General features: G+C 38.5%; 2 protein-coding genes across 7 annotated transcripts in view; one reads left to right on the top strand and one right to left on the bottom strand.

Annotated features, from left to right (window-relative positions):
• Positions 1–21,526, bottom strand: part of pdia5 (protein disulfide isomerase family A, member 5) — a 183,710-nt gene extending 162,184 nt beyond the window's left edge. Inside the window, exon 1 of the mRNA XM_030125714.1 lies at positions 21,447–21,526. Within this exon, the coding sequence (XP_029981574.1) occupies positions 21,447–21,512 (66 nt within the window). The 5' untranslated portion in view covers positions 21,513–21,526. The remainder of the gene's footprint in view (positions 1–21,446) is intronic.
• Positions 21,527–23,680: 2,154 nt separating this feature from the next.
• The window catches only part of sema5ba (sema domain, seven thrombospondin repeats (type 1 and type 1-like), transmembrane domain (TM) and short cytoplasmic domain, (semaphorin) 5Ba), a 364,937-nt gene continuing 361,122 nt past the window's right edge, over positions 23,681–27,495 (top strand). For 4 of the 6 annotated variants that reach the window (XM_030125702.1, XM_030125703.1, XM_030125704.1 and 1 more), the window contains exon 1: positions 23,681–23,865. The gene's annotated coding sequence lies outside the window, so the exon portion shown is untranslated. The remainder of the gene's footprint in view (positions 23,866–27,495) is intronic. The other 2 variants (XM_030125706.1, XM_030125705.1) reach the window with 1 other exon arrangement.

Here is a 27,495-nt window from a genome sequence, read left to right as displayed (position 1 = left end):
AAACTACAAAAGACAACAGAAGTCAGCATGCCGTTTTCGTGAGCAGCCAACAATGCAAGGCACTGCTCTAACCTCAAATCTGTGATGGGATCACGTGATGAACCCACAGAAGTTTTATTCTTAATTAAATCTTTATTGAATGAAGTAGAGTATACAAACAATGTATACAACAAGAAAATAACATAAGTTTGTCAGGGGGAATACACTATAATACAATGTCCAAATCAGAGCAAATACATATGTTTTTTATAGCCTTTTTGTTTCCACATTTATCTAACAGTTTTAAATAAAGTTCAACATCTTTCAAAAAATAAATAATATTTGGTTTTGTGTTACAGAACTTACATTTGTGAATGAAAAATTTAGCAAGTAAGAGGACTAAACTATTAAAAATAAATAAATAAATAAATAAATAAATAAATATATATATATATATATATATATATGTATATATGTATATACATATATATATATATATATATATATATATCATACTATATCGTATATATATATCGTACTAATTAAAAAATCCGATTTCGATTTAAAATCGATTAATCGTGCAGCCCTACTGTATCCTATTTCTTACTTTACCTGTAAATAACTAAACACTGTATGTTAGGGCTGCATGATTAATCGATTTTAAATCGAAATCGGATTTTTTAATTAGGACGATTTTTAAAAAAGGGAAATCGTAAAATCAATTTCATCTCTCTTGTCCTTCCGGGCCGCACGCTTGCGGGCTACCGTAGGCTCTTCCTCCTATCAGTGACAGCGGTCTGTCACAGAAGTCCGTGTACTGACCGGATGTTAAATCTGTTAATGATCCCGCAGTACTTATAGCAATATATGTCATGGCTTCACGCATGGATCCCGCAACTGAAATATAACTGAATGGGGATCAGTCATCTTACGTTGTCCTGGACCGTACTGTCTTCTTCTGAACCTGGTCCAGGTCGCGGGGTCAGCAGTCTTAGCAGAGGAGCCCAGACAGCCCTCTGCCCACACACATCCACCAGCTCCACTCATAGAATCCCTCCAGCGTATCCTGGGTCGGTCTGTTCTACGCACGGATCCCCCAGTTTAAATAGAACCGCATGGGGATCACTCATATTCCGTGGTCCACGCACACACCACTGATGCCTGTCACTGACTTACATTGGTGTCACTTTTGTGGGCCCAGATACCCCAAAAAGAAAAAAAAAAAGAAAATAATAATAATATATATATAATTTTTTTAATAATTAATTTAGTCCTCTTACTTGCTAAATTTTTTATTCACAAAGGTAAGTTCTATAACACTAAACCAAATATTATTTATTTTTTGAAAGATGTTGAACTTTATTTAAAGCTGTTAGATAAACCTGGAAACAAAAAAGGCTATAAAAACATAAGTATTTACTCTGATTTGGACATTGTATTATAGTGTATTCCCCCTGGCAAACTTATGTTATTTTCTTGTTGTATACATTGTTTGTAGGGATGTCCGATAATATCGGCCCACCGATATTATTGGCCCGATATTGGCATAAAAATGTAATATCGGTGAATATCGGTATCGTTTTTTTTGCCTATCATTAAAACCGATAAAATAATGCCTTGTTTTCACCGGCATTTACAGACGCATAAATGAAGCATTGTTTGTAGCTGAAAGAAATGTGCAGTTTTCAAAATTGTACAGTAGAGTTGCCACACTGTAATAGACTCATGGAGGGAGGGAGAGAAAATAAATAAACATGGCATTTTTTCCACAACTTAACTCTTTCCCCGCCAATGACAAGATTTTCCATCACTCCATGTTTTCACTGTTATACTGTAGTTGAAGCTGTTGCGGATCGTGTGAATTACTTTCCTTAGTCCAAAAACAAACAATTAAGCACCTTTTTCGGAAAAAATGATGGACCGGGTTTAATATTTTTGCACTGGAGTCTCCGTATCCCATGGCAATGCATCCAGCGGCAGTCACTGAATGAGGAAATGCAGACTGTGCAGGAACCGCGTGCAGTTTCAAAAGCCTTAAAGATGATTATGGAGACAGAGTCTGACAATTCAATATATGATGGAGCTACAGAAGAACCATTTAGAGACAGGAACGGAGAAACAGAAGGTGAGGGAGATGGACACGGAACACGGGAAACATGGAGCGGCTCAGGTCCAACACAAAGTGTGTGTGTGGGGGGTGGGGGGTGGGGGGGGGGCACAGAGCGACACGGAGAAAATGACAGACAGGAGGAAGAGAAAAGTGACATTTCTAGTGGACATTCAAGGAGAAGACAGACACACAGACACGGGACAAGACAAAGGACAGCTAGTCTGCATCTGTTAGAGTGAGTTCAGATTCAGACTGAGGACACAGAACAGATTCAGCTGTATAATGTCAGTGGGGACACAGGTAAGACACTGTTTGATTTGGCTTTTGTATGAAATAAATAAATAAATACATAAATTCATACATAGATAAATAACTACATGTCCATATAATTATTTACAGATCAAATACAGCAGGTGGTCCAACAGGAGGACCTGGTGAAGCCAAGGAAAGGCCAGAAATCTACAGTATTTAGTGCATTTGTTTCTTTTTTTCTTGAAAATGAGGAATATTGAAGTGTTTACAGTACAGGCCAAAAGTTTGGACACACCTTCTCATTCTTTGCATTTTCTTTATTTTCATGACTATTTACATTGTAGATTCTCACTGAAGGCATCAAAACTATGAATGAACACATGTGGAATTATGTACTTAACAAAAAAGTGTGAAATAACTGAAAACATATCTTATATTCTAGTTTCTTCAAAGTAGCCACCCTTAGCTCTGATGACTGTTTTGCACACTCTTGCCATTCTCTTCATGAGCTTCAAGAGGTAGTCACCTGAAATGGTTTCCCAACAGTCTTGAAGAAGTTCCCAGAGATGCTTAGCACTTGTTGGCCCTTTTGCCTTCACTCTGCGGTCCAGCTCACCCCAAACCATCTCGATTGGGTTCAGGTCCGGTGACTGTGGAGGCCAGGTCATCTGGCGCAGCACTCCATCACTCTCCTTCTTGGTCAAATATCCCTCACATAGCCTGGAGGTGTGTTTGGGGTCATTGTCCTGTTGAAACATAAATGATGGTCCAACTAAACGCAAACCGGATGGAATGGCATGTCACTTCAGGATGCTGTGGTAGCCATGCTGATTCAGGTTGCCTTCAATCTTGAATAAATCCCCAACAGCGTCACCAGCAAAGCACCCCCACACCATCACACCTCCCCCTCCATGCTTCACGGTGGGAACCAGGCATGTAGCATCCATCCGTTCACCTTTTCTGCGTCGCACAAAGACACGGCAGTTGGATCCAAAGATCTCAAATTTGGACTCATCAGACCAAAGCACAGATTTCCACTGGTCTAATGTCCATTCCTTGGGTTTCTTGGCCCAAATAAATCTCTTCTGTTTGTTGCCTCTCCTGAGCAGTGGTTTCCTAGCAGCTATTTGACCATGAAGGCCTGATTCACGCAGTCTCCTCTTAACAGTTGTTGTAGAGATGTGTCTGCTGCTAGAGCTCTGTGTGGTATTCATCTGGTCTCTAATCTGAGCTGCTGTTAATTTGCGATTTCTGAGGCTGGTGACTCAGATGAACTTATCTTCAGCATCAGAGGTGACTCTTGGTCTTCCTTTCCTGGGGCGGTCCTCATGTGAGCCAGTTTCGTTGGAGCGCTTGATGGTTTTTGCGACTGCACTTGGGGACACATTCAAAGTTTTTGAAATTTTCTAGACTGACTGACCTTCATTTCTTAAAGTAATGATGGCCACTCGTTTGTCTTTACTTAGCTGATTGGTTCTCGCCATAATATGCATTCTAACAGTTGTCCAATAGGGCTGTCAGCTGTGCATCAACCTGACTTCTGCACAACACAACTGATGGTCCCAACCCCATCAATAAGGCAAGAAATTCCACTAAGTAACCCTGACAAGGCACAGCTATGAAGTGAAAACCATTTCAGGTGACTACCTCTTGATGCTCATCAAGAGAATGCCAAGGGTGTGCAAGGCAGTCATCAGAGCTAAGGGTGGCTACTTTGAAGAAACTAGAATATAAGAGATGTTTTCAGTTATTTCACACTTTTTTGTTAAGTACATAATTCCACATGTGTTCATTCATAGTTTTGATGCCTTCAGTGAGAATCTACAATGTAAATAGTCATGAAAATAAAGAAAATGCGAAGAATGAGAAGGTGTGTCCAAACTTTTGGCCTGTACTGTATATCAAAAAACTAAACTAATATGTGGAAGACTTATAACTGATGTATGTAAATGTGATAAGTTTAGAAGGAACCTGGTGCTTTAGAAGATGTTTGGTCTAAAGTTTGGTGTAGATTCCTCTAATATTTTGTGGAATGATGGGATATCTTAGGGCTGTTTGTTATTATTATTGTTATTATTATTTTATTTTGTGATTTGGAATACAGTGTTACTGTTGGTAAATGAGAAAGAGTCAAAAATGTAAATAGGAAATCAGTTTTATCTTGAAATCTTGATATCTTCGATATCTTTGGAAAAAAATGCAGTTTTCTCAGTTTTTTGCTCAAAAATCAGTTTTTCCTGAATATGACCAATATTCAAATGTTCATATCTCACGAACGAATGAAGATAGAATAAAATCGTTTCTTGTGTTTAAAAGTTGAAGTTCTGTTCTTTCTTTTGATGTATCCAGTGTTCACATACTCCTAACACAACATTTTCAGTCAGCCTCCAAAGATTAGTGAAAATGACCAAAAAGGCTGGTGCTGGCTACCAACTCACTGGAAAATGCTCTAGCGGGGAAAGAGTTAAGTTGAAGTATGCATTCTTTGCACAGACAGTGTTTACATTTTAAAAGCCTTGTTGCATTTGAGAATGCATCCAATGGGGCATCACAATAAAATTAGGCATGATGTGTTAATTCCATGACAGGAGATATATGATGTTACCTAAAATTAGTTTTAATATCCCACATATTGGCAGCGATATCGGTAGATATCGGAATCGGAAATTAAGCGTTGGACAATATCGGCATATCGGTTTTTGGCAAAAAAGCCAATATCGAACATCCCTAATTGTTTGTATACTCTGCTTCATTCAATAAAGATTTAATTAAGAAGAAATAAACTTCTGTGGGTTCATCACGTGATACCATCACAGATTTGAGGTCAGAGCAGTGCCTTGGATTGTGGGCTGCTTATGAAAACAACATGCTGACTTCTGTTGTCTTTTGTAGTTTTACCCAAAAATCGAAATTGAAAATCAAGTTTTTAGAGGAAAAAAATCGGGATTTTTTTTTGCCAAGATCGTGCAGCCCTACTGTATGTTATTCATAAGTCTGTGCTATAATTGTCATGAACAAGAAAATAACTAGAGACCAAAATGCTTGTTTTGTACCAAACATGTTACTTTTGTAAAGTTGGGCATAGAGCTGTATAATATATCGTTTGAGCATTGAGATCGCGATGTACGTGAGTGCAATAGTCACATCACAGGTCCTGCTATGTAGGAGGCAAATGAACTCAATGTGTTCTCATCTAATTTCAACCTGGGTACCTGACACACACTGCACGCAGCAATCCACCAATCACAATCGTTCTTTATCAGTTTCGAGTGAGTCACTGTTAACAATATTGAAAAATGAGCAACAAACAAGAGAAAATCACCGTAAATGAAGACTTGGTGCCAAAAAGAAAAGCAATGTCAGTTATCTGGAATTATTTCGGCTACAAGAAGAATGATACTGAAACGTGTTCTGTGTCGATAGTGCCTTGCATCTGTTGCCACAATTAATTAGTTTGACCATTTAAGTCAGCGCCATACAGCTATTATATCTTCCTCAGTATTTTTTTATATCACAATATATATCGCAGGATTAAAAAAACTGCAATGTCAGTTTTTTCCAATATCGTGCAGCCCTCGATGGGCATATGGCTATAGGCTCAATGTGACCACATAATGTTCCACTTCGAACTTAGATGATAATGAAGTGAAAACATGGGCCTATTCCCCTTTATTTACTGATGGTAATGAAGATCTGTGAATTCAACAAAATACAGTTGCTCACCTCTTGCATGCATGATGAAAAAAGCTGTAATTTCTCACCTCAGTATCTCCATTTAGTGTGGAATACCATCCAGGTAATATAATAAACTAATGATCATGGTCTCTTGTTTCCCTGAATTCATAATAACCCACCCTTATTTCCATCTTTAAGTAGAAAACCTGCTTCATAAATATGTATGTGGTGAATTCATGCTGCACTTTCAAGCCTTTTTCCAGCAATTCTATGAAGATCATTATATAACGAACAGGTAAACAAGCAGCTCTGAGGTACATGTGATCTCACATCAAATCTGAGGGACTGGGTGTTTTGCTCCCTTTAATCCGAGGCTTATGACACAGTCACTAAAGCTACAGCATTTTTTTGTTTCTTTCAGAATAAGCAAAAATAACAGTAGAAATAGAAATGTAAAATGATGTGTATCTGATGACATGGAGTAGAGTGGGTAATGATAAGTGATGATGAATTCTTTCTTTGGATTCTGATCCCTCTACACACTTTTACTGATGTAGGGCCAACACGCTAATTTATTTAACAAGAGCTCATATGATTTCTAAATTAATTTACTAACATTTATCCTCAACTGACATCAAAGAAAGAGTCATCACTGAATAAGTCACATTGACTGCAGTAATATAAACCGTGTGCATTCCGCTATGACTGATTAATGATTTGGAGAAGAGGAGTCTTTTTTTGGCTCAAACTATTTTAAGTGGGCACCAAGGATTTCACACTTTCTAAACAATCCAAAATGTAACAGAATCAACACTAAAACTGGTAATATCAACTCATCTATTCAATACCACTGTGCAGTAAATTGAAATGAAATCACAATGTCAGCCTGAGTGTCTGGTGATGGATTCAGTGACTGTGAGTGGAGACGAGAATACAGTAAACAACATGAAAAAAGTCACTATACTTATACTTTTGGGTTTTTTTTAACATTTTTATACTAATTTCTACGGTGGCCGACAAGGGCCAAACACATTGCAACAGCCCAATGCCTCTCTGTTAGAGAAAACAGCTGCAAGTACAGAAACGATGCAAATTCACAAACTCAAACACAAGTCTAAATGAGGTACAAAAAGAGGAACATGGTGCAAATGAAAAAATGTGCCACAAGACACAAAAACAAATGCATAATCATCAAATGCTCTGCAAATAGAGAAACATCCCTACTATTCATTAATCAGCTGAAGTATTTATTGATAAACACTATTATCTGTTAAATGTCAGAAATGTAGCACTTATTATTGTATTGAACCACTGCTGGCTGGTGTTGGGCCTTTCTGTTTGGAATTTGCATGTTCTACCTATATCTGTGTGGGTTCTCTCTGGGTACTCTGGCTTCCTCCAACCATCCAAAGACATACACTTTAAAGGCTTATTTATGCTCTAAGTTAAAGACACATATGGATACGGATGGAGTATTCTGTCCATTCTCTGCGTACATTACATTATTAATGTCCATTCTCCGGGAGTTTGCGAATGTGAACCTAAACGGAGAATACAGAGCAGTACCATGGGGAACCATGGAGGCAGTGTTGAGATTTGAAGAGAATGATTTCCAACTGTGTAAGTTAGTGAAAAACTACCAACATATTTACGACAACTACCCTTCTCAATATTAACATTAGCATCCGCATTAATAATACTTCCTCTGATGTTGCCATGTTTGTTATTATTGCGTTTGTTCTTCTTCTTCTAAAAAAACCCCTTTACTCTTCTCCATGGTATTCAACCAGAATGCTAATTAAGAGCAGTGCCCTCTGGTGGATTGGTTTAGAAATGCTCATTCCAATGCAATGGATACACCCAAGTATGAAGGCACTAGACAATGTTGGAAACAGACGTTCCTATGTACGAATGTAAAGGGAGCATGAATGAGCATGAATACATTAAGTTGTCAACCTAAATCACATGAGAGTGAATGGTTGTCCGTCTGTGTCAGCCCTGTGATGTCAAGGCTGTACCCGCCTCACCTAGATAGACTTCAGCTCCCCCACAACCCTCTCAAGGACTATTAACTTCAGAAAATAAATGATCGAAAAATGTCACACCATCATATTTGAGAAACACCAAAACATCATTCTTCCTAATCTATTATAAAAATTGTTGCCAATTAGTTGCCAATTATTTTTTTGTAATCAAATAACTAATTAACCAACGAATGTTTTTGATCTACATTGTATTTTCAGTGGACTGGTCATTATCATTTCTGCAATGCTATCTAACACTGGGGAAATAAACTTCATGCTAATTATTTGGACAGAGAAGTTTATTGAAGTAAGTACATATTGGATACAAAGCTGGATAACAGCTTTACTTCACAGACCTTTCATCAACACCGTTTTAGTGTTTCAGCTGTGTACTACAAAGGCTTTGAAGGCTTCCTTTCCTCTAACATGACTGTGAATGGCATTATAATTCCTCCAGACCCAGCGGAGGCTTCTAATCACAACAGTGAGCAGGAGCTCAAATGGACTGTATCAGACCGAAGGTGAACTGTGGAGCTGCATGACAGGCTAGTATTAGATAAGTAATAAGTTCTTCAAATTGTAAATCATGCAAACGTATTCTAGCAGAGGGCCTGAATAAAAATATTGAGCTGCAAATGTGCAGGATAAGTTCACTTTCATCCTCAATGTAATCAGTAGATTAACCGACAATGAAAATAATTGTTGGCTGCTGCCCTAGGCTGAGCTAAAAATGCATGTTTAGCAAGGGGCGCCAACCACGGGTTGAAACTGAAGCCAATACCACTGGCAGCTGTAGACGCTGGCTCTGAAAAGGCCTGGCTCCAATTCACTCCCATTGAACTTCTCTCTCAAAACTCAAGAATTTACCAGGTGTTATTCTGGTCTGACTCTCTAAATAAACCTAATAAACTTATTGGTCGTCATTTTGTAAATTATTCTTCTGTTAATAATTCATTGTTAATAGAAGACTCTGACAGGGGAGAGTCCTGGCTTTTCCTCAAAGACAGCCCAACTATAGCTTTGATTAACAAGTTACACTAACTACACTGTCAAAGGATTTTGCTACAAAACCATTTCATGAAATTTACAATTTAACTACACCCTCTGCCTGCCAGAAAGTGTTACATTTGCTAATGTTAGCATTAATTTAGGTGTGGCTTCATATGGTCTGTCAGCTTGTCTGCTAATTCATAGGTTCATACATTCTGAAAAGATGACATTACTTTTATTAAAGGCAAAGGTATGTGTTACCCCAGTGGTTCCTAAACTCTTCCAACTAAAGACTTAAACCTATTTTATGTCTCTAAAGCCAAATTTTCATTGACTCTTGAATTAAGTGCATCTTGCTGGATGCTGGAACATCAATCACGAAAAGAAAAATCGTCAACATTCCCTTCTGTTACACCTTCATCTTGTTAATTCATGTCATCATGTGCTTTGTGTGCATTTTACGCTTTATGACTGGGGGAGGCTTATTTCAGGAAAATTTTCAGAGTCAACTATAGGCCAAATTGTCTAATGCTCCCATGTCTTAGGAATATAAAAATGTCAAAAAAATTTCAAATCAAGCCCTTCTGCTGTGATTCTCCTGCCATTTTTCAAGACCACTAGGTATAACTGTCCTGGTGGGGTGGACCTGCTGGCTAGCTGGCAGCTGCAGCTTAGAGGGAGGCGGGGCGGAGCAGCTCATGGTAGCTTGTGTGCGTGTAAATTAAAACAACTCAAAATTAATAATCGCTTTTTCTCGATTACATAATTTTTGTAATTGTTGAGTGTAATAATCGAAATCGTAATTGAATTTCGATTAATTGCACAGCCCTAGGTGGGACCTTTCTGTATGGAGTTTGCATGTTCTCCCCGTGTCTGCGTGGGTTCTCTCCGGGTACTCTGGCTTCCTCCCACCATTCAAACACATGCACTGATACGTTAATGCGTTACTCTAAATTGCCCATAGGTGTGGTTGTAACTGTGATTGTTTGTCTCTATATGTCAGCCCTGTGATGAACTGGCGGAATGTACAGGGTGAACCCCGCCTTCGCCCGTAAGTAGCTGGGATAGGCTCCAAGCGACCCCCGTGACCCTAGTGAGGATAAAGCGGGTTCAGAAAATGAATGAATGAATGTCCCGTTGCAATACTCGTAGCTTCATGACATTGGACTGTAATGTAGTGTTTGTGATGGGTGACACGATGGTACAGTGGTTAGCACTTGTGCCTCACAGCAAGAAGGTCCTGGGTTCAATTCCAACACCAGTCGATGGGGGTGGGACCTTTCTGTGTGGAGTTTGCATGTTCTCCCGTGTCTGTGTGGGTTCTCTCCGGGACATGCACTAATAGGTTAATTGGTTAATCTAAATTGCCCATAGGTGTGATTGTTTGTCTCTTTATGTTCAGCCCTGCGATGAACTGGCAAAATGTCCAGGGTGAACCCCGCCTTCGCCCGTAAGTAGCTGGGATAGGCTCCAAGCAACCTAGTGAGGATAAAGCAGGTTCAGAAAATGAATGAATGAATGAAGTGGTAGTGATTCCCGCCAAAATGTGTGCTAGTGTTTCCCGCCACACTAATGGTGGCAAATTCAAATGGAATACACATGTTGCAATATTTTGTCTCTAATGTGGCTTTGAAAGGGCCAAAGGCCTTGAGGGATCCCACCAGGAAACCAGAGGGAAGAGAACTTAGGACATATTTGATAAAATGTCGGAATGTATGATTTTTTGAAAAAAATAGGCATTTTGGTGACCTTTAACCTTCAGCATGACCTTGACATTAGACTTTTCATAGTACAAAGTACTCTTACGATACAATATGGCACTTACAAGATCATTAAATGGCCCATCATGAACATATTTATACATTGCACTGGACAAAAAAGTGGAGAAGCTGTGAAAGTTGCGATTTTCAGAGTTAAAAAAGTAATTTTCGGGGGGGGGGGGGGGGGGGGGGGGGGTGGTTGGACAAAAATGTAAAAAAAAAATTATACAGGAATACTTAGAATATCTTGTTGCATCAGAAAACCAGGGCTAATGTGGTATTTGATATTAAGCCCCCCCCCCACCCCTTTATGACAGAGGTATCATGGCTCAGCGAGGTCAACATTTACATACTCTTCCAGAGCAAACTCTTCTTAAGTTCACATATAGGCTAGTACCATTGTTATGTGTTTTACTATGTCAGCTGTTGACCTAATAAAAACGACCCTGCCACTCATTTCAAGTCTTACACCAAAATTTGGAAAAACAGTGTTAACCTACAACAAAGACTTAAAATTACTCGGTGGTGTTCAACAAAACATCCTCTAGCAGTCAGCAATCAGTCCTTGTTTTCAGGAGGTTAGCCACAGTGTTACGTTACCATATTTCACTCACCCTTTGTTTCCCAGCCTAGCATTCTGGAGCAAAAACCATCAAGGGTTTCATGTTTCAAGAAGGTTCTTTTTTTTTTTAATATACCAGTGAATTACCAAATTACTAAATTACCATTAGCTTGGGGAATTCCCCACCTAAACCTTTTGTCCAAATATGGTCTCGTCTGCCTCTAAAAAGCCATGATGATAAAGGAGGTTTAACCAACTGGTGTATTGCTTCTGACTGTTTTATAGTTTCTAAATGACTAAGTTATAACATGAATTCAGACAGACCTCAACTCAATGGCACCACGAAAAAAACAGCCAAAGACACCGGCTGGGAAAAGCACCTCCTCTCTGATCTCTAATTATTGTAGCCTTCATACAGGTAGGGATTTTTGAAGGGGTACTCCTTAGGGGTACTTAATGGAATTAATGTATTAGATGATAAATAGATGGATATAATAAATGAGCAAATATGAATAATTTTTTCACAGTAAGCCACTAGGCCAATTTACTGGTCTGACATCACTAGGCAGTGTTTTTATAAAAAGATCAAAATTAATTTTTTACTGAAAGTGGTCATATAAAAACCTGGGTTCTATTCAAACATCACAAATGCTGCCAGTGCTGTCTGTTTACAATAGACAACTGCATAAACTGGCATATCAAGCATTAATATTAATTGGCATATCTGGACAAAATCCATTCTTATACCTGCAATCTACCTGAATGTATTAGATCATCCATCACAATGACCCTGGGTGTGATAAATCTCTTAAACTGCAAGACAAAGTGAAACTCCACACTGAGCTTCTTCATACAGCTACCTTCCTTTATCCACTATTAAAAGGTACGTCCCGTCACATTGCTGTAAAAAATGTAGTGCACACTAAGCAGCAGGGGCCTAGCCCCTGCCTGCGAGCCCACACCCTCCATCTGCTGTGACAAATCTGCTTAATAAATGGCATCCAGTTCTTAGGGCAGTACTGAATCAGCACAAATCACACCGGCGTTTGTCAAGCACTTGCCTTGAGTTTCCTCAGACTAATGAGCCGCTGAGGTGTGTGCTGGTGTGTGTGCAGACGGGCTGATAGTAAAGGAAGCGGCACGGCATCCAATAAGACACACACAGCGCTGATTTAGAGGCTTCTTAGCTCTCAAATGAACAGAGGAGTAATCAATTAGCAGCCTTTGAAACTATCACTTTTCAGTTATCAGCCATGGAAGTTGACATGAAACCAAGCCACTGCTGTTGTGGGAAAATATTGAACCTCTGTGATTCTTCATTAGCAAAGTTCTGTGCAGCTGTTTGTGTCCTGATAACGTGGAATGTGGCAGAAGTTGGACTTCTTATGATAAATATTATAAGGGGTGTTCTTTAGATAAACAAAGAGCATATCCATTCTCATGCTAAGGTACATTTAAAGGTAAAAATGTATCAATACAGAAATGCTACTGAGGGGAAAACCACATTTCCGTTCATAAATCCTGCTTACTCTGAAAATGGTATCAGGCTACATGGAAGAAGGCAGCTGACTCCCTTACATTCACAACTCAAAACAGGACCTAGCCTATCAACATAGAAGTCTTTCTCAAGGGAGTTTATCGACCAAACATCTGTATCTTTCTGCCTTTTTCACTACCGCTGGCCAATCATCACATACGATGACACTCACCTATAGCAGTTGTCTGTTGTATGTTTTATCTCCCTGGTGTTTCAATGGAGACGAGGTCAATTTGGTCTGGTTTCAGCTGTGCTGTCCAGTTCAATATGCTACTAAGTACTTATTTAATGCCTCTTTTCCACTGACAGTATCAGCTCAACTTGACTGGTTTCCATTGTAGGTATAGTCCTACCGCAGCCTGGTTACTCTCATATTGTGTGTACTTCAGCAAGACTTAAACTACAAGTAATAAAATGATTTGGGAGGAAACTTATAACCACAAGTTATAAAGTAAAATATAGTTTAAAGATTTTTAAAAGGAGGAATATAGATGTTAAAACTAAAAGTCTACTAGTTTATCACAATAGCTTATTAGAAAATTTTATCTGAACTTTTCAGAGATTTCACACAGTTTGCTTAATGTCCTGCATCCACTGATCTGTGATCTGCATGATTCTCCATTGCATTTAGTATCCCTTTAGCTCACTTTGAATCACATCAACAAAGGTGAGACTACAGATAGTATCTAATAATATGAGGGCGCTTTAAAAAGTTAATGGAAAAAGGGCATAGCTTTGACATAGTTTAATAAATCGCATGGCCTTCAATTTTACACAGATGGACTTAAAGGCTGGTATCAACGCTTGCAGAAGTGCATTAACCTGGATGGAGAATATGTTGAAAAATAAACTTAACTTAAACCTTTTTTCCCAAACTGCCCTTTATCCACAAACTTTTTGAAGCCCCCCCATCTGGTGGTCCCTGCACTCAGGTAAAGGTAATTTTGAAAATGTAGTGCCAAGTCACATGAAACATGAAAACAAACTAATGAACCCAGACACCAAAGCGGCAGAACTGAACATATTGCTCCATTTTTTTTAAACATGTCATGTTGTAATAAAAGCTTCATACCAACGAGAATACAGTGGAAAATGCCAAGTGGTTTATCACAAGTAAACGAACTGTCACCACCGAATTGACACCAACTAATGTGAGGGTAGCAGGCGATTAGTGGCACATGGTTCCATGTGATAGAACAAAGTCTAAATAAATAATTTAATACATTAAAAAATAAAAAATTTACAGAATGAGTTTTCTGTAACTCCATACTTAATAGTATTCATTGTAATCTTTATTCACTGTAAATCAGACTGGTGTTTATTGTGCCTCTTCATATCATCATGATGATGAAAATACCTTTATTATTGGCAATAAAAACAATGTAAACCACCTCTTTTTACTTAAAATGTATAAACAGAAATGAGGACTTTCACACATTTACTCATTCATCAAACAAGCATGCACTTGTGGACTTTATGGGAGTGCAGTTATGGTCTTTCAGCTAAATCTCACTAAAGTCTGCTTTTGCTGAACAAATCAATAAGTTGCCCTGCTTGGTCTCTGATTCTGCCACCACAAACAGATGGGGACAAAGGCTGATTATACTGACTAGACCTGCTAAAACACAAAAACAAAAACATAATAATCATATTATCTCTGACAGCGAGAAATTTGGCGCCCTCGGTGAGTTAAACCAAATGGTTCATGTTGAGTTTCTATCTGTGGATCAGCTTAAAATTCACTTTTTGGGGATAAAATGATTAATCTTTAAGTATGAATGTTTCAAAATGTCCTGCAAACAAAGTGAAGGTCATAATTTTATAACAAACACACCAAAGAAAAGCAATCCTCACAGAGACAATATTTCCAAAAGTGCTGTTGAGAGTTTAAGCACAAACATTAATCCCAAAACCTTTTGATAGTTTGAACCATTTTTTTTCTGTTGTCAAAGTATTCAAATAATTGTTTAGGGTAGGGATGTCCTGATCCAATCTAAAGATCAGTATTGGCTGCCGATCTGGCATTTTTTAGAAGATCAGATCAGATTTAGTTACGAGATCAGGCCAATCTGGGGGGGTTAACAAACATCCTGTTCTCTCAAATTAGAGTTTCCAAAGGTAGGGAAAAGGAAAATTAGCTGCACAATAGCGGGAGGCTTAGAGGAATTAGTAAAGTATTAGTATACGTTTCACTTTCACTTTATGGTCCAGTAGTGATGCGCAAGTCAGTTTTTTTTCAACCCGCGGGGCTTTTGTGAAAATATTTGACCCGACCTAACCCAACCCACCTCGCAAATAAACTGACATTCTTTTGACCCGCCCCAAATGAACCCACAAGTAACCCGCTGATGTGCTCATCACTAATGTACAGCTCAGAACTCACCCCGTATAATCCCTAGATGGACCTGTCCATAGACGCGGTACAGCAGTGGCAAACATATGGCCCACGGGCCAAAACTGGCCAATCAAAGGTTCTAATTTGACCCACGGTATGAATTTGGAAAGTGCAAAAATTATACTCAAGTTATTAAGAGTCAAAGGTGTCATACCTGTTTTAGTTCAGGTTCCACATTCAGCCCAATTGTGACCTCAAGTAAAATAAACAGCATAATAACCTATAAATAATGACTCCAAATTTAAATCAAAAATTCATTATAAAAAGACAGGATTGGATTGGTATCAGATTGGTATTGCCAAAAATAATCCTAAAAAAAATCAAAGTGGAAGCAAAAAAATCCAGATCGGTACATCATTAGTTTAGGGGCTACACAGTAACCTCTAATTCATCATAGAGTTAAGGTTAAATGATAACTACGAGACGTTTAGCTTCAAAAGAGTAAAATAAATACACAATAAAGGAACAGATGTAAAAACACACCAAAAGGGTCAAAAAAGTGCTTCACATGAATAAAAATTGCTATAATAATAAAAAACAGACTTTCACAAGGGCTGGTCGAGGACGGCATATCCCCCTGGCCCTCACTAAATCAACAAGTGATACTGGTTACTGATGATAATTTAACGTCATTAATATCAGACAGTCGCGTTTGGGTGTAGGCCAAGTAGTTTAAGAAATTAGCACCTTGAATCACACAACAGCATATTCAGAAAAGTTAATAACCATTTGCAGCTTATGTGGACTTCACAGTTCTATGGCCAATGGTTGTAGAGAGAGGAGGAAAAGAATTTGATGTGACTGATGGATGAATGATAATAAAGGATACAAAATGCACCATTCCTTTACATGATTGATAAATTGCAGTTTTGTGGAAAAATATTGAATAGTTTTCCATTTAAGGTCCAGAAACAAAAGGATGACAGACAGATGGACGACCAGACATGCTGACCACTATATCCCTGTGCATTATAAGCCAGCAGAATAACAAAAGGTCAACAAACACCATCATCACCAACACCATAATGATTGACGCCTTGGCATAGTTTGCCTGAACCATTGAGAGCAAGGTGAAAAAGTAAAAGAAGAGGTGATAAGAAGAAGAAGTCTGGCCATGTTGAAGCTACAGAGACATTGTCAACAGCTCCAAACCAGAGGTTGCGCTAGACATTTTTATTGTCCATCATTTTGACAGACAGGGTCGTAAAAATTCTGTCATAACATATTATCATCAGTCATTTAAATTTTTAATTTTTTTGAATGATAATGACATATATTTAGTAGTATTTAATGTTCAAAAACATCTCAATGATGCAGCAACTGTAGTTGTTGCTGGCTGATAAACCAACGTGATATTATGACTTGCATAATTATATACGCCACTTTTAATTGGTGTGTTATCTGTAGACATTCTAAACTTTCCTTGTGTTTGTCCATGCAGTGTTAAATCCCATGCACTGAGGGTTAGGGTTCAGGTTATGTGACCCACAGATCTGGGCACAAATTGACATGCCATCAAATAACACATGAAAGGTAGAAAATGCGTACATACAGCACACCAAATGCCATCAGAACTGGCATATTCCTTGCTTGTCCGTCACCCTTCACCACATCAGTCCCGCGTGCGTGTGCGTATGGTGGGAGTGGTTGAGCAAGGTGAGGGAGCGGCAGTTTTGAGAATGAGTGTGTAAGAGGTACAGAAGGAAAAAAGTGTACTAACACTGATATACTGTGCATAAAATAAAAGCTGCTGTCTTCCACTACTGGTAGGGTAGTTAACCCTGACATCAGCCCTGGAGGAAATCTGCCCTGTGCTCGTGGACGAGCCGAGCAGGAAAGGTTAACAGTAGATTACCCTCAGTATTTTAATCTGTCAAAATGACGGATGGCCTTCAGAATTTTCCGTCATTTAAAAAAAAAAATCTGTCAATGACGGAATATTTTCGGTTAACGCGACCTCTGCTCCAAACAGATCAGAAAAAGACAGTTATGATGACATCAACTCTGCAACATTCAGGTGACATTATATTTACGTATTTTCAAGGTCAGACACTTCAACCATTTTACCTTATAGTGCTGTTTTCTTAACAGACAAAAACTTCTTTTAGAAGGACGAACATCATAAATGTAAATGATGCCATCATTCAAAGGCAATCGACAAAATGCTTGTCACCATTTACTGCAATACATTTTTCTTTTCTGAGATAAGGTCCAATGGGACATAACTGGAATGGATTGAACTTCAGCTTTCTTTATTAAAGGTGCCCTGCTACACAAAACTATTTTTACTTGTTTTTTTTTTTTTTTTTTTTTTTTTTTAGATATGTTAGATCCATAGGTGTTTGTGTTATACAGTGATTTTGAAAATTAACCACTACCTCCTCTGTCTGCTACTGTCACTGAAAAGAAATAAGCAGAGAAATCAGGTCAATTATTAAAGCTGGTCAGTGGGACGTGTTAATGCCTGAGCTCATTACTATTCATGAACTCGCCTGGGTGAGACCACACCCACAGCATTCGTCAAGCTTAGTAATAGTTTTCGTATACAGCAAGCTAGTGCGCCGTAAAGTGGGGGTAAACATGACAAATTCATGGGGCCCAGCATTCCCAGGGGGCCCATAGAGGAGTGGAGGGGGCCCAGTGGACACAGGTTAGTAGGTGTGAAAATTCTGTGTAAGGTCCACCGTACAAGAGAGGCATAGAGGCAGGGAGTCGGACGTTCAAAGCATGATAAGTTTCATTTTTGGTTTCCGCCAGTTCCTCTACTTGTTGTACAGGGTAAAGGATGCTGAAAAGCCAGGCTGTCATTGGCTAGCTGTTTGCCAATCAGAGTCAAGCAGATTAGCATGTTGAATATTCATGACAACCGGTGCAAATCGAGCTGAGTATTCCAGCAGGCTTTCTATACCACGTTAAAATGGCTTGAAACGTAGCAACCAAGGCATTTTTTCCACAAAAAATGTTACAGGGTCCATGGTAGAACTTCAGACATGACCACACAAGTAATGAAATATGTGTGGCAGGGCACCTTTAACCAAGATGTTCAGAGTTAAAAATCCCACTCCTTATGTGGATTTAGCTTAACCCATAAAGACCCAAACAGCCACTACTGATCTAGAATATATTTAGGCTAATACCTGTTGTTCCACTAATCCTATCAATACATGTAAATAATTGGTGTAAAATGCAGTTTGTCAACTTTTCATGGTCATTAGATATGACCCATTTGGATGTTCAGAGGCTCCGTAGGGAACGTGAAAACACTGTCATCTCCAACAACATTGATTCACCAGTAAAACTCATGGAGTTGAATAAATAACAATGAATGGAGACACTTGTTTTATGTTCAATTAATGGTCAATTTGCTGATAACATCACTTTTTCTCCAGTTTTCTTTATTTCTGACATAATACCCCTTAACTTTATTCAGAGCTTTTATGAACATCTACATGATCAGTAAAAATACCCGATTTACACTGAAAAAATGCAAAATGCAGAGGATAATATTATAATAATTAGTGATAAAACACTTAAGAAATGTTAAATAGAAAGAAAAATTCATTTTTATAATTGCCACAAAGGTACCTCTGGGTCTTCATGGGTTAATATAATATGAGAGGTTTATCCTTGGCTCATACCCTACCTTTCCACTATCTATGAAGACACTTCAGGAGCCTTTTGACTGTTTATACAGTTTATGATTAATCGAAGAAACAAAACAGAGAACTTGTAAAGTAAATAGTGTACTGCCCAAATACGCCCAGGCAGCACGCCCATGTTTGCAAAGGCTGAACAGGAACTGACAAGGAAAAGGACCCTATCAATATGCAACAAAGAGATCACAAAAGTGGTAAAAATGTAAAGGATCTGTTTTTCTTAGATAAAGTAGGTTTGTATATTTTAGTGTCTGCAGTACATATTGCACAACCTTCACTTTTCACTAATCAGTATTTTCGTGCTTTTTTTCCCCCTCCTATAATGTCACAGATATACTGACATTTGCCTCAGTCCACGTGATGTCATGAAATTGCATAAATATACAAGCCACTTTTAATTGGTGTTATCGGTACGCATTATAAGCTTTCCGTGTGTATGTTCACGTTGCATCAAAATACCACGAACTGAGGGTTAGGATTAGGGTTAAGGTTAGTGTTAGAGTTAGGGTTACAGAGGTCAGGGTTAGGTTTAGGGTTAGGGGTTCGGGTTATGTGAACTGGAGAGCTTGGTGTAAATTGACACGTGATCAAATGGCATTGAATACCACGGGAAAGGACAAAAATGCGTACATACTGCACGCCAAATGCCATAAGAACTGGCGTGACATACAATGCAATTGCATGAGATCAGTCTCCCTCAGTTGTGTGAATACTCACAGTGACCATGACATCTGTGCTAGTATTTGTTCTTTGTACCCTTAGTGATAATACTGTTTAAGAATCCAATTTTGTAAACATTGCTTATTCATAAATGATAACAGATGAACCTCAAACTGAAAACGGTTAGCTGTGATAAAACTGTAGAGTTAGTGTCAGAAATACATACAACATACATTCTTCTTCTTGGGGACACAAATTATAATGGCTGTTGGTTTAAAAACACCTGTGGGATTAAGTGAAAAGTTACAGGTAGTCTACACCTAATCTGACTTTATATTTAGAATATTAAACATAGACAGACACAGCACATTTTTTATTTTTGCTCTGAGAAATACTGCATTATTGTGTTTGAATATAGACATAAGAAGACAACAGAGTCCTGGCTTATTGCAGTGTTATAGCATGAACTATTATTATTGTTAAGACTGTATACAGGGTTATTCAACAAGAATTAACCAATTTCATGGCGCATTGCTTCAGTTCTCAAGCATCGTCATGGAATGAGTCAGTGACCATTTGAAATTAGAGTTTTCTAAGTTTATGTTCCACCGCTATCCACTAACTTCAATGACCTTAAACATCGAATAACAACAGCGATCAACTCAGTGGATCGTGACATGCTGATACATGTCTGGGAGGAATTCTCTTATCGCATTGATGTTGTCCGTGCTGCAGGTGGTGGCCACATTGAACACTTGTAAGACAGGAAATAAAAGTTGATTGTGAGTAGAATATTTGTGACTTGGCTGGAGTTTTGTATTGCTTTTCCTTATTAAAATATTGTGCGATGAAATTGGTTCATTCTTTTTGAATAACCCTGTATTTCTCAGTTTTCTAGTTGTTCAACTTTAGTCTTTTTAAACTCATAACACTGAGTCCAGCTCTAGTGTGTTTATATTTTGTGCAACTCTGATATTAATGTTACAGAGTGCTTGTGCAGGTCTTGAAAGTCTTGAAAAATATGGAGTTTTCTATTGCTTTTCCTTATTAAAATATTGCGCAATGAAATCGGTTCATTCTTTTTGATTAACCCTGTAGAATTAAAGACTTAATTACACTAAATGAAATGAGGCCAGTTGAATAGATTACAATAAATAAGAGCTCCAGCCTGACTGTATTACTGATTGTAAGTGTTATTATAAATATATGATAAGTTTATTGCAGCTCTGACAGTCACGTGACACCAAGGATCTACAGCACTCCTTCCAAAGGCCACTTCACTCAACATGTACCTTCCAGAAACTAGTACACAACCCCAACTGAATGACCAACAGCCAAAGTTTACAACTTTCACTTCTCTTTACGGGCTGAACACATGTGACTCCTGTTTCGACTATAACTATAAACCTTTAATAAATTGCGTCCATGTCCACTGTGAAGTTTCCACAAAAGTAGCGGAGGTTTAGACTATGACTTGACCGCTTGAGTGGACGTCGGTCCGGGCTCAGACACAGGGGAGGGACCCCGTGTACACAAGCAGCCGCTAGCCATAACACGACCCAACACTTCCACGAATAAAGCCCGTGATTTTACTGGCTCGACGGACACTCCAGCCCACCCGCATTAGTGTTATTTAGTTAAACATGAGCACCAAGTTCAGTCAAGGGCTGTCAACTTTTACCTCCTGTGTGGACAGGCTAGGAGACAGTGTACAGCGGTTAGGGATTATTTTTTGTCTCGCGCCTTCCCAAACCGACACACACACACACACACCACCTGAGTGTACAGGTGGAACAGAATAATGCAGCTGTATCTAACACATAATAAACGGGGTGGTTTCACTCACCAGCAGCATCAACATGAACATTTTCGCCTCTCTCATCCGACTCCCGTATCTCTTCCAAGAGGCCATGATGCCGATGCCACGTCTGGGTACGCAGGCGCAATCGCTATTCCACGGATTCTTGGGCACGACGCAGTGCATGCTGGGTAACGTAGTTTTAAAGAGGACTGACACCACACCAGACGTCTGGGATTCAAGAAAGAGTGCGATTTCATGCAAAGGGAATAGATATTCTGGAAAATGTTTAGTTATATCTTTAAATGTAGGCTAGTTTTAGCCTGTACAGTAGCGTCTGGTCTATAATGACTTTGTCCTCCACAGAGGGCTCATTAGTTAATTGGTTAATGATTGAATTCCTGTTAATTAACTCTATATCATTTAGACCTTCCTTACCTTAAACAGTTAGTTTGATTATAGGATATGTATGTATATTTTTAGATGACCTTAATGCAATAATTGGGTAATGGTATAAGGTACAGGACTACAGAAAATATACTGTATGCTATTTTTCAGTCTAATAGCCTTGAGAAAAAAAAAAGAAAAAAGGAAAGGTTAAGTTAATTTATTGTTTCTCTTACTGATTTACACAGTAGAATAGAATAGAATAGAATAGAATAGAATAGAATAGAATAACTCACCATGTCATATCCACCAAATGATTTGAACTAAACTATTTTGTGAAAGAATTTTGGAATTTTCCACTTCATCATCTTCCAACAAACCATTGTTTACCCACCCAAAACCTCTTTTTTTTTTATCAGAATAGAATAGAATAGAATAGAATAGAATAGAATAGAATAGAATAGTGACTCATCTTCCTGTGGCAGGGGCCATGAATTAGCATCCAACAACAAGATGATATTATTACATAGGCTATTTTTCCCAATTGTCTACATATTGCCTGTAAAAGCCACTATGTGTAGCCTATATTAAAGATGAACACTGTAAAATCCAACGCCACAGCCCTTCCAGTTATTCAATGACACTAAAAACTAAACATATCCAGTGGATTTTTCACAAAGGTCATTCCAGTATATTTGTGTTCAAATAATGATCCATCTGATCATTTTGTCTGTAATCGGTCATTTCGTGTTATAAAACTATGTGACTGATGACTGTAATGACCAATCACAGTCTGAAATCTGTCAGACTTATTTCTGTGAACCAATCAGGTGGCTGGTTGTGTCACAGGTAATATGGCAGCCACGGTGACAGTGTAACTATGGCTTTATATTTACACAGTGGCAGGAAAAGGTGTGGTTACATCTACATTTATTTACAGGCTATGGTAAAAGCCAATTTTATTTATTTATTTGTTTGTTTGTTTGTAACAATTACCTTATTTCTTTTTTTTAAATGAGCTTTCCATTTAAAAAAAAATAACCTTATTTATTGTCTTCTAAAAATAGATTATTTCAGTTTCTGCTTAAATTTTTTTTACGTTATTCTGTTTCTGCTTTTGTTGAGTCTCATCCTGTCATACATTTCATAACCGCTATTGACCTGTGAACTTAAGTCATTTGTTCGAAAGATTTTCGAATCGTGCTCAAATGAAAAGGAAGAAATGGGCATGAATTACTTTTGTCACTGTGATAAACGGAACAGAATAGAATAGAATAGAATAGAATAGAATAATTTTCTTTAACAGGTCTGAATTCTCTAACACATACTGGAGAACACAATACAATAGAATTCCTTATTAGGTTGATCATAACCATTCTTTACTTGAGTCAATTGTTATTGATTCTGCCATCAGACTGAAAGGTGAAGCTGTGGGTGTGTGGAGGGGGGGTGAGTGTGTGTGGGTGTGTGGATGCCCAGTGGACTTGAATTGCTAGGTTACATCCCGCAGAGAGCCTCTGTTGTGGACTGAGTCCCACTCAACAACAGCAGTGTAACCCTTCCTCAGAAGCTTCTCCGTGGGTCTGAGGTGCAGGCTGGGATTCCGTAAAATCTGGCCTGCAGCTTCATCTTCTTTTTCTTTTTCCTCTCCTCCTTCTTTTTCTTTTTCTCCTTCTTTTTCCTCTCCTTCAGACAAGCGCACTATAAACGCCACTCTCTCAGCTGTCCGGAGGTGTCCATGCGTACTTCCTCTGTATTGCGTCTGTAAATCGGCCTCATCTTGTATTCTACCCCCCCTGCCCTCCTCCTGCTCCTCTTCCTCCTCCTGCTCCTCTTCCTCCTCCTCCTCCTCCCCCCCTCGTCCCCTCTCAACCCGGTGGTATCGTCCGACGCTCAAGGAGAGCGAGAGCGCAGTTGTCGGCTGCAGGTCGCTCCGAGAGGGACGCGCACAGCGGTTGAGGACACAAACACTAGAGCCCGTCTCTATTCGATATTTTACTGCTCCAAGTGCGAGTCTGATTGTCTGCTCATCTCCACCCCGGCTTTGTCTTCAACTTGGGAAATACAATAATCCGAAAAGGTAAAATCAAAATCACTTTTTTGGGGTCTTTTCTTCTGCAAAATAGCTGAAATGACTGATACAAAAGCACTTTTGGGTGTGTTGTGCACCAGTTTCCAGCTTGTATCCCGCCTCAGATTTTGCTTTATAGGTGAAATGGATTGAGTTTGACTTTGGCTGAGGTGTTGGATTCTTGTACAGGAGATACCTCAACACCTTTTCAGCTTTTTCTTGACTGTATTTATAGATGAATATGATCAATATGATCAGTGGTTACTGGAAAGCGCTATTCTGTCACGCTGTGGGGTCCGTTTTCTCTGGACCATTTTTCCATCATTGTTGCGATTTCTTATTTGCTGTTGCTCAGCACTTTTTTTTTTTTTGTTTTTTTTTTTGTTTTTGTTTTTGGCCCCTTTGACGCTTTCAGACGAGGCGGATATTATTTTTGCCTGTCGCTGTAGCATGTGTTATTCAGAGCAGTTAACAGTTCCTTTTATGCCACGCCGGTTTTACTTTCCACTCACGTTTCATCCCAGGATCAGAGGAGCATTTGTGGGCTGCAGGAGCTGCTTGTGCTTGCCACATTAGCACTGTCTCAAACTTACTTTGTGCTGCTCACTGCCTTAAGGGTGGTAAAGGATGGGAACTTTAGAAACGAGACAAGAAATCTGTGTTGACGTTGTGTTTTTGGGATGAGTGTAGCTGCTGTTTCCGTGCGCTGCTCCTTACTTGTATTTGTCCTAATTTGCTTGTATTTAAAACTGGTCTAATTTGACACGCGTTGGTTTTCTTTAACTTAAATCCAAGTGTCTATTTTTTAAGCTTTGGCAGTAAATTGTGTTGTCCGACTTTACAAGACCTTCAATTACCTCATTGTTTATCGTGTCCAATTAACAGCCCGGCTTTTACGCGCGGATCCAACAGTCTTTGCGCACGGCATTAGTGCGTGTTTCTGATTCTTTTATTTTTTAAAGATCTTGTCAAAAGCTTCTAAGGTTATTTTTTCACAAATACACTGAAAGTCGAGTCAGAAAAGTCGTAATTCATGAGCTTGTCAACTGGATGAATTGCTTCTCCGTTTTTGTGCGGTACAGGTAGGAACTGTAGCCCACATACTACAGATTCCCTTTGTTTTAGATTCTGAAGAGGGATCTTGCAGCAGCATATCCAGACTGTGGGTTATCGTACAAAGGAAAAGCTGGACTTCCTCTTTGGCAGTATTTAATAGAAGTTGATTGTTGTGAGATGCATTGTTGGAACGGACGTCGTGCTGTTTTGCTGCAGCCCAACAGAGGGCAGTGTTGAGCAGCGCTGCACAGCTGTGGCTGCACCTACGGACAGGTGAAGTTTGCTGCATCATGTGCACTTTGTTCTTCCCAAGTCAACCCGGACAGTCTGTAGTGCAGATGGGTTTTGTTGTGCAGTGTGAGGCCTAAACACGCCATAATGACAAAAATGACAACACATCTGGGAAATTGCCGTAATGGGTTTTTGCTTGTGTTTTTTTTTTCTTCCTTGTTCTAGTTGATGAAATGTCAAGCACTTTTGAACAGGCTTTTATCTACAGGTCGTTTACCGCGCACGGCTCTCACAAATGTAGTCCGTAGATGGCATTTATAAAGGTTTAGAATATCGCACTCTCTCAGCTTAATTCATCAGACAACTTATTCACTTGAAAGCTATTTTCCATCTCTGCCACCACTGGGGCATTTTTTTTTTTTCCTTTTTTTTTCGAGCAGTGCTTTTTCATCTGAAACATTTGACTGAGCCTCAGTGGTTCACTGTCTTCAACAGTATCAATGAGGGACACTTTATTATTCATTAGCACCTAAATGGGTCTCAAATACGACTATGCATAACACTTTAAGGCCTGGAAAATGAATTAGATGATATTAAATCTGTTGAAACTCAGCTCCTTGAACCCATAACGACCTAAATATACATCGTCAACTAAAAGCCTCTACTGATCTAAAATGTTTGATACCTGTTGATCCACTAATGCTATCAATACATGTAAATAATTGGTGTAAAATACAGTTTGTCATCTTTTCATGGTCATCAGATATGACCCATTTGGATGTTCAGAGGCTCCGTAGTGAATGTAGAAACCCTGTCATGGAGTTGGATCAATGACAGTGGATGGAGACACTTGTTTTTATAATCAATTATTGATATATTTGCTGAAAAAGCCACTTTTTCTTCAGTTTTCTGTTTTGATATAATAACCGTCAACTTTAATCTAAGCTTTTATGGACATCAGAATAATCAGTAAATTAAATATAGGAAAGTAGGTGATTTTCACTTAAAAATGCAAATTACAGAGCATAATATTAGAATAAATGGTGATAAATCACTTAAGAAATAATAAAAATTAAGATAAAAATTAATTTGGGAACTGTTACAAAAGTAGCACAGGGTCTTTATGGGTTCAAACAAAACTGTACCACACAGGCTGAAAATGTTTGCATTGTTGTCTTGATATCAAGGTTCAGCGATGTGGCCAAAACTGTTATCATGATAAATAACTTAATAGCATCAATATTAATTTCACATTAAATTATTAGTTAATGATACAGAACGATGAAACAAAATGCGCTAAAAAAAATGCAACAAGGTGTAAATCTGATTTTATGATTAAATGCAGTTTCTTTCATAATATTGCACTATTTATTCCTTATTTATTATTAGGTTTTACTGTTATTATCAGGTTTTACTGTTATTGTTTTAATATAGGATTAATTTTTATAGGATTATTGCAATGTACATTGCTGGTCCTAAGTGCTGATTTTGTTTCATGTATATACTACATGTAATGACAATAAAGTGAACCTTGAATCTTGAATTAAATCAAAATATAGAAAGTGCAAGAAGATGACAATATTTGAAACCCTTTGTGTTTTGCAAATACAAACACAAAACTCTAAAGACAAAAAACATGAATGAAATGAGAAGAATAATGTATATAATGATAATGTCATTTATTGCCATTTAATTTTGTATTGTTGCGATTTCATCAAAGTTTGCCATTATTCCTCTTTCTTTCTTAAGACCCATGAATAACTCTCCAGTAGAGGGTAGATTTTTTTCTGTCTGAACATCTCAATTCTGTCTGTCTGGATTTCATACTGCATTTGGCACGACTCTTGATGTATTTTCCTCATTCATCAACACGTGTGAATGTCCAATATCTCCTGCTGTCTCATTATTGATATTCATATATTCTTACCAGTTTTGTCAGGCCCACATGCTTGTCTTATGGATGATTAACGCTTTTGTTATGTGAAGGGCTGTTTTAGTGTCCTGGGTCAGTCCTTTCAAATGGAAAACAGGTTTTCATCTTTGATGAACTTATGAGGGCTCTTGACAGGTCCTGGTGGGGGGAACTCAGACCAGCAGACCAAAAGAGAAATGAAACAAAAAAACTGAACCGCACTGACATCCCATCAGCCCCTCTTACCTCCAATGTCACTTTCCCTTTCAGTTGCTTTCTTTCTCTTCTCTTGGAAGTGTTTTGTTGATACGTGAGGCTCTGTATCTGTGTGGACATGAATAATTCATTTTCATTAACAAATATGATAGGTGTGAAATAGATGAGCCGACAGCCTCTTCATCAAAATTTTAATGATGCATATTTAAACAGTGCCACGTGAA

This window comes from Sphaeramia orbicularis, chromosome 21, assembly GCF_902148855.1.
Source record: "Sphaeramia orbicularis chromosome 21, fSphaOr1.1, whole genome shotgun sequence".
NCBI classification, from domain to species: domain Eukaryota; kingdom Metazoa; phylum Chordata; class Actinopteri; order Kurtiformes; family Apogonidae; genus Sphaeramia; species Sphaeramia orbicularis.
This window is presented reverse-complemented; position numbering and strand designations above follow the sequence as displayed.